We start from the raw sequence: 8,748 nt of genomic DNA on the forward strand, positions 1-8,748 counted from the left end.
TAATTTTTATTTTCGAATTGCTTGCTATGAAACAAGATTAAAATGTCAGCAGTAGTCCTCGTGTCACTGCAAACATGTGAAGTTTGTTGTTAGTTTGTTTTATATTTTTCAGCACAACTTTTGGAACATGCCCTAAAGAAAAATAAAATGTAACATCAATTAATGTCTAATGGTAATGTCATGCGTGCATGTAGTGGGTCTGCAGTAAAGAGCAAAAAAGACAAGGGCCCATTAGGTAAAGTTTCAAGATTGACAGAGAAAACAATTGTGGTGGGAAAAATTGGAATGTGGCATTTGTAAAAGTGTAGCAGAGCACAAAGATGATATCGATCCAAAATTGATCAAAGTACAAAAAACTGACAACAGCAGCAAAGGGATACTTACAGTGAAGGCCAACCATAACTAAAAGCAGCTTAGGCCACACAAGGCTCAGTCCTTGTCTTTAATCTTTTATAATAATAATAATAATCACCTTTATTTGGCCAAGTATGCTACACACAAGGAATTTGTTTCCGTTACAGAACCGATGGCAGCCATCTGCGGCGCCAACTCTCTGATGGCTATAACCATTGGGGGCAACGAGGGGGTTCACTGTCTTGCCCAAGGACACTTCGACACGTGGACTGCAGGCACCGTGATTTGAACCTCCAACCCTCTGGTTGGGAGACGATCGCTCTACCCACTGAATCACAGTCGCCCCCATTATGCATTTCCAGATATACTGATTGTCCTTTAACGGAAAAGTGAGCCTCAGACTAAAGCAGTTTTTTCATTTTTTCCAGGAGAGGCAGTTGGTGAAGAGGAAGATTTTCGCTCTGATAAGACAAGATAAGATAAGATAAGACAAGACTTTATTAATCCCACAATGGGGAAATTCCTGTGTTTCAGCAGCAATGGAGAACAAACAACAACAACCATACGAACAAATAACTAATTTTCCTTCAACACTATGAAACAAAATGCAATTCATTTAAGGCAGCTTTGATTTTATTTTACAATAATTCGCTATGCAATAATCAGTGATGCAACATCCAAGACAACTTCAATCACAGATCAGCATTTTGCCACAGAACTAACTACCAGGGTCACTAGGAGGATAAGGTGGCAAAGAACAGGCTTATCTAAACAAACCATATACGATGTGGTCAGAAAAATGATTTGCTACGGTTTTACAGTTTTGTGTCATAATATACTTCTTTAATATACTATTTTTAAGCACTTCCAGTGAGAACTTAAATTCACAATGTGTGATGGAAACAGATTTTATCATTTCAAAAAACAACTTGAGTCAAATGTAGTTTGTTTTTGTAAGAAAGAGGAACAATGTTAATGCAGAATCTTGATGCCGTATCATTTGTTTGCATAGCAGAGCTATAATTGTAATCAAGGCTACTGTAATGGCACAATAGTGTGAATTAAATGCCTCAAGCGCAATAGAGATGGCAACTTCAAGCATTTTTTGAGTAGCTGTTGTCAGCTTCACTTAAAAAGGGAAAGAAGAAACATTACATTCAGTATGGGTAGGCACTAGGCAGAGAGCAAATGAAATATTTGTGGTTGTAACAACATGAAGACAGAGGTTTACCCAGACAAGCAAAATCATTATAGTATCAAAACGCATTGTGCCTGCGCTGTATTCCACTGTACTGATGCAACGGTCAGTGGAGGAAGAGATATCTGTTCCACTGGAAAAGCGTGTTGTTGTTACATACGATTCTCAGATGCAACAATCCATGCAGAAAATACCTGTTAGTTTTTATCACAACCATATTTCTCCAGATGCTACTCTGAGCCTGGATAACAGTGTTATTCAAAATTCAACAGTTAAACTCTACCAGTCTTACACGGTGACTCTGAAATTTTCATCTCATCTACACTGAACTACCTGTAACCTGCTCTTCTCAGATCTGTCACTCTTTCAAAATAAAATATTCCAACTAGTCCAAAATGCAGCCACTAGAATTCTTATTTGAGCCAAAACATTTGAGTACACAACACCAATTTTGTTCTCACTCCACTGGTTCCCTGTTTAATCCAGGTCAGATTACAAACTGCTACCTATTACCTACACAACTGCCTATTTGGCAGAACTCCTCAAACTTTATAGTACCACACGTACACTAAGGTCAGGCTACTCATTATTCCAAAGATTATTAAGCAATCTATTTTCTTAGAAAACTCTGATGTGTTCCAATTTTGTGTAGCACTTTACCTGTCCCTCTTCTACACGGACTCAAACATCACCTACTCATCTTATTGTGCAACTGCTGCCTTGTTCTGCTTCATGTTCCCTGTCTACAGCTTTCTGTCAATAAACAATAAAAGCTGTTTTTGTTGTTGAAGTTGTTGTTGTTAATATTGTTAGTGTCTCTTTCTTTCATTACCTACGCCAAGTTGGGGTTGTATTTTTTTTTTATGATGTGCACTGAGACACTCATTGTAAATCAGGAGTGTGCATTTCCTATGACAGTACAAATAATAGTTACAACTGATAAAAATGTGAAGGAATACTTGGCCAGGCTGGTGATTAGCACTTTCACCATGTACTGTATATGAGAAACCTCACTTTGCTCCATCTAATACACAGTGACGTGCTTAAGACCAATTCCAAAGATACACATTGGATAATGTCACAAGGTAAAATGGCAGCGTTTAAGCTCCCTTTGTTACTCCATTTAATTCCTGTAAAATCAGCCTCGAAGGCACGACTCCACCACTTGTCTTATAACTCATTATCATAATTACAGCTTTCATTTCAGCTGGACTACACATGAAAAATTAATAACATTCCTCTTTAATTATTTTTGAAAAGGAATGGTGACACAAAACTGTAGCACATTCAGTTACGCTGTCACAGACAATTTTTAGGGTCGTGTTGAAGCAACAATGTTGAATTCATATTTAATTACCCTGTTAATGTTTATGTGAACCCCGATCTCCAGTGTCAAAGTCCTATGCTTTGTACAGCCATCGTCCAACCATGATCACCTCTCTGCTTTAATATATAAACATAATGTCTAGGAGACATCTAAAGCATCAACTGGTTGACCATTAATTATCATGGGCTGAGTTACAAAGTCCTGTTTAGAGCACGTACCAGAATTTACAAATGCAACTATGGTTCTGTGAATTCCTGCACGACTGCCAGTCGGGAAGGAAACAGAACCAGATACGCTCCAGTGCATTCTGCTGACACCAACTCTGGAAAGCAGCCATGTGGTTCAGGTACACCAGCATCCAAATACACTACCCTTACACAAACAGCCAGCAGTCTGGACTAACCTGGCTTTCAATGGATTCACCTTGGAGCTTCTACTTTTTTCATTTGGTTCTGATTCCATGTGATCAGAAACATTTAAGGATTAGTGAATATCATAGTCCAATAAGCATCACTGCCTATCATAAAAATAATTGTTGTAGCATGTGTCATGCCACTAAGCTAATGAAAATCATTAATTTGGCAACTACTGGTGGTTATATATTTAACGAAGCAGTAAGGGTGTTTAAAATACTAAGAATTTGTCGGTTTCTCATTCAGTGCATCTCACCATGCTGGTGTACTGCCTCTTGGCAATCAAAGTCATCAAGAAAGCAATAAGTGGGTCACCCTATAGTGAAGACTAAAGAAGTTACAGAGCATTAACAGTAAAATCACTGACATAGATGAGAACGGAATACTTAAGTAGCTAAAGAAATCTAATTCCGTTAGCAGAATGTTTTCTAGGACTGTTTTAGTAAAAACCCTGTTTGGTAACTGACAGAGGATTTCATCCTTCTTTAATAGAGCACTGACAAACAAGGTGAGCCAAAGTGGTAATCCACCAAAAATCTTTTTTTTCTATCCACCAATCAACCTCTGCAAACTTGACAAGACAAAGTTGGTAGTTTAAGTTAACTGAAAATTGGCTCCAGTCATCTTGAATTCATATTTTCATCTCTGTACATGAATCACATTCATTCAGTAGAAACATATCAATCCACTGCTGAAGCATTAACTTCTTGTTCTGCCATGTTCTTTTTCTCACTGGGTGATATAAAAAAAGTCCTCATGCCTTCATAAAATGCTAAACACTGCACACATCGCCTGTTTTCTTGATGTAGTCCTTTGAGAGCACATGTGGTCATGAGCTACATACAGTTAACTGCAGGGGATACAAAGTGAAAAGCAAAAAATATTTGACCATATTTTGACAAATTGGGTAAAATATGGAACACGGGCATAGACATGGTGAATAAGTGGATTATGTTGCAGGTGTGGTGTGACAGGTTTCTATGGGTGTTGTCATATCTTCCACCATGAAAACTTTGAAATCACTGAAAATCCAAACAACTGGGATAAAGTTCAAGTTGACCACAGATCCTGTTCTTCATCAAGGTGAACGCTACTCCACTACTACTAATACCCATCTTTCAAGTCAACACTGGAGCGACTGTGTTATTCTGAAATAATCATGTTAAGGAAGCCAAAACAACCTTGGCAGCAACTCGAACAAGCATTTGGGTTAATATCAATCAGCACGTGCTGTTACTTCCAAATGTCATGATCAAGATGAAGCTGTGCTGTGAAAGTGTTTCCCTAATTACTATCTTCTATTCACACCTCTCTCTGACTCATTATCCATCAGATCATACTTGACTTTAATCACAAGGATGCGGGCTGTTGAGTTTCTTTTTGTCGGAGAACCATTCATTCACTGAATGATTCATGCCAAGTCACAGTTAGCAATGTAAAATACCAACTTCCATTTTCCCATCTGGAAAAAGCAGAAGGAGCACAAAGAGGATGACTACTATAAATTGCAATTCTGAATATGAGATGAATCCACTTTGTTTCCAACTATATGGTTAGAAGGCACAAAGAAATATTGAGGTATATTTATGGGCAGAGCCTTATGTACGGCTGAAAACGTGTGCTGCACGTTGCTTCCCATTGGAAAAGCGTGCACTGTAGCTACAGAGCTGATGGGTCTGGGAAACTGAAGGTGTTTGTGTTTAATTCAGTTAGGATATACCTCTCACAATGTCACACCCATTTCACTATATGTTTAACAGACAAGGCAAGTTTCTATGTGGAGTAGGTATCGTTCTAGTAAAGGAGCAATAAGTTCCATTTCATCATCAAATTTCCCCTCATTCTAGTAAAAGGAGCAGTAAGTTCCATTTCATCATCAAATTTCCCATCCTGACAGTCCAACAAGAACTACAGCCAAATAAAATAAAAAATAACTAAATAAAAGAACAAGACAAAGTTTCATGATAGATGCTCATACCCCAGTTTTTCCAGGATGCTCCTTGGAGATGTAAAAACTGTAATTATTTCACTACCCTACAAATTGGACCCCATGAGGATACAGTTAAGGATCCTCCAGGTTCTTCACACACTCTCTACACTTCAAATGTCACCTGGACAAAATATTCCTGTAGTCTCTCTCCAACAGGCAGCGGGGGGTGTTTGCAAGACTGTTTGCACTCTATGTTATACAACAGAGTGTGCACATTCATTCATTCATTTTCCACCGCTTAGTCCCTAGAGTGTGCACAAATTCTTTTAAATTAAACATGCACAGAAGAGCAAAAAGGCTGCTGTGACATTAATCCTCTGCGTTCAGTAGGTCAACAGAATTATGCAAAATGGAGGAATGACTAAAAGCAGAATCACACCTGGCACAAACGTCTACACAAACACTGTTTAAAAAAAAACAAATCTGCCAGACTACAGTGTCTTATTATTTGTGCACATCTCCTATCAAAGTGTCACTGCAAAATGTGAGGAGACAAGGTGTCAGAGACTCCAGCTATTGCAGTACTACTCTCGTGTCTGAACACGCCAAGAACTACAGTTTGTCCTGCTTCACAAAGTAGATTTCTGTTGTTCCAGAGCAGGTCATAATTAATCTCTAGTGTACTAACAAGGAGAAGCCAGCTACTACAAACAGACTTCGTTGTGCTACTCCTGCAGATCCTCTCAGCAAAAGGTATGAGAATGCTTTACACTCTCAGCAGGTTAAACTGTACCAGTGGAGGAAACTGACTTCATCTGCTAACACTAGTCAAAGCATGTGTTCAAACCGCTCCCACCCTGTGCTGACAATCATTGCTGGGTCCCCTTGTCCTCTCACCTTGCTGCAGCAGTAGCAATAATCACCCTATAATGAGTTATGAGGACGGAATAAAAACTTAGGGGGTAAAAGGCTACACACCAAATTCTCCCTGGTGAATATAAACTTGGGGAGCAGGCACTGACCATCCCACCCCCACCAGTATTCCCCTTAGTTAGGATCAGGCGTTGCTGCACTGGCCAAATGACAATTTTGAGCTTCCAACAGCCCGAGTCCCTGGCATGCTTTGAGGTCCCCTGAACCACCCCCACACAGACACAGCCCCTATGACTGCCTGCATTACTCTAGTCTACACAGTATTAAATGGTGGCATTACACTTTAATCCCAGCAGGTGTGCACTCGCCTCCGCTGAGATCATCCACGCCAGTCTGCTCGATTTACAAGCAAACACTGTTAGGACTTTGTGGAACTTCGAAACTTAACTGTCTTATTATTACTAGGCCTGTGCGCTCATCCCTCAAACCCACTCTGTGTGCGCACAAGGTTTTTAACGCGCACCGCTGGTTACTCACATATCCAGAGGCACTTAACCAATAGGTCAATTCAAGACGTTACAAGAAATGTTTTGTTATATGTGAGCAGTATTCTGGATGTGGGATGAGGCAGCCTAACATCCAGTCACAGTGATGGGGGAAAAATCTTTACTTACCAAATTCAGCACCGTCTCAACAATATCCCGGTTGCTAACCTCTCCGACCTGGATCAGTCCGATGAGAACAGCAAATTTCATTTTGATATTCCGGATTGGAACCGACGGATTGATAATCCCTGCCGGGAGGAGCACTGAGCCTGAGCAGGACATTATGGGTGTCTCAGCGGAGACTGCAGCCGCGTGGTACCCGTGACCTGCAGGAGGTTGACGGTCCGAGAGCGACAACGAGCCCGGCATTGTCACCGGTCTCTCGCTTGTCATTTCCACCCAACCAGGCTTCAGAGACTGGTTGCACGCTTTCTCCTTGGAATTTTTTATTCACTGCGCTGGAGAATTAAGAAAAAATGTTCACACTGACGAAACCCCGAGAAACACAAACAAGAAATCGCTCTCTGTCAGTAAAATCCACTCTCCAGAGTTGCGGTAAGTGCGTCCAGCGTGTTGCCACAGCCTGCAGGTTGACTGACCTGCACTGTGCACACAAAGCTGTGTGTTTGAGTGTATGCCGCTCTCTTGAATGCGCGTCCCCGTGTCTGTGTTGTCACCGCCATGTTGCCGCCCCCTGCCTGCGGTTCCGCTCACCACGCCTGCGCTGGCTGCGGTGATGACGCTCGAACTGGACACCGAGCACAGACAGGTTGTTCCGCAGCCTAAGTGAAAGCTCTACCATGTGTTTCATAAAGTTTATCTGTTAGTTATACAGTAAACCATTCCACTTATGTTTTATCAGCTTACACTCCAACGAAAACCACCTCATATTCTTAACTGGCTGAATATACTGCACAAAAACACAAGAACTTACCTGGAGTAGTTTCCACACCAGTGCTACAAAAGTCTTATCAGTTAAGCATAAACTAAACAAAAGCAAGACCAGCCTAAAGTCAGAGGAGGATAAAACAACTGTCAATATTTGGAAAACAAAACTTGGCTCGATTCCATATTATAGGCTACTAATAATAATGTTTGTCTGGCAAATATACAGGAGTTAAAAAGGAAAAGCAAAGCAAAACAATCTTTATTTATATAGCACCTGTCTAAATAAACGATACAAAGTGCTTTATAGAATTAAAAACAAAGAAACAAATGTACTATACAGAATAGGGAGGTAAGCGAGAGCAGACATCTTTACTGCTCCTCTTGTCTGTTCTACGATTTTTCACATCTTCTACATTTTCAAGTCTTTGAACAAATTCTACAACTATTAAAATGCCTCCAAGAGGGAAAAGAGCTAATAAATCAGAAGCGAACGAGGATGTTGAGGCAGAAGAGGATTATATTTCAGCGGTGCAAGTAACAGAGATGTTGAGTCAGCAGAAGCAGATGTACACCGCACTGTTGAGCCAACAACAAGACAACTTCAAAGGTTTTGTGCAACTACTTATGGAGACAAATAACAAGAGACTCGACAACATGACCAGAGAAATACAGGAGATAAAAACAAGTTTGCAGTTTACCAAGCGAGATGTGGATGTGATTAAAGCAGCCATGGGTGAACAGAAAATACAAACCAAGGAAACAAGGGATGATGTCTACAAAACTTGTGAGAGTCTAATAGCCATAATGGATAAAATGGAGCATTTGGAAGTACAGTCCAAGCGAAAAAACCTGATCTTCGAGGGAATCGAGGAGTCAGCTGGAGAAAGCTGGACGGAAGCGGAATGTAAGGTGAAGGAAATATTAAAGGATAAACTGCAAATTCATCAAGAAATTGAGATAGAGCGGGCTCACAGAGTCGGGAAACCTTCTGATCGGGGACCGAGGGCGGTGATGGTAAAGTTGATGAAAGAGAAAGATAAGGCACACATACTGCAACAAGCAAAGAAGCTTAAAGGATCTAATATTTATATAAATGAAGATCATACCGAGTCTGTGAGGAAGAGAAGAAGGGAGTTGATACCGATGTTAAGGGAGGCCAGGGCGAGGGGAGACATCGCGTTCCTGCGGTATGACCGACTAGTGACCCGTCCTCGGAACCA

General features: G+C 40.6%; 1 protein-coding gene across 4 annotated transcripts in view; it reads right to left on the bottom strand.

Moving 5' to 3' along the window:
- Positions 1 to 7,286, bottom strand: part of LOC109967493 (neurobeachin-like) — a 193,426-nt gene extending 186,140 nt beyond the window's left edge. For all 4 annotated transcript variants that reach the window (XM_020613099.1, XM_020613098.1, XM_020613097.1 and 1 more), the window contains exon 1: positions 6,770 to 7,286. In XM_020613099.1, the coding sequence (XP_020468755.1) occupies positions 6,770 to 7,033 (264 nt within the window). In that variant the 5' untranslated portion in view covers positions 7,034 to 7,286. The remainder of the gene's footprint in view (positions 1 to 6,769) is intronic.
- Positions 7,287 to 8,748: the final 1,462 nt, after the last annotated feature.

This window comes from Monopterus albus, unplaced genomic scaffold (assembly GCF_001952655.1).
Source record: "Monopterus albus unplaced genomic scaffold, M_albus_1.0 scaffold130.1, whole genome shotgun sequence".
Classification (NCBI taxonomy): domain Eukaryota; kingdom Metazoa; phylum Chordata; class Actinopteri; order Synbranchiformes; family Synbranchidae; genus Monopterus; species Monopterus albus.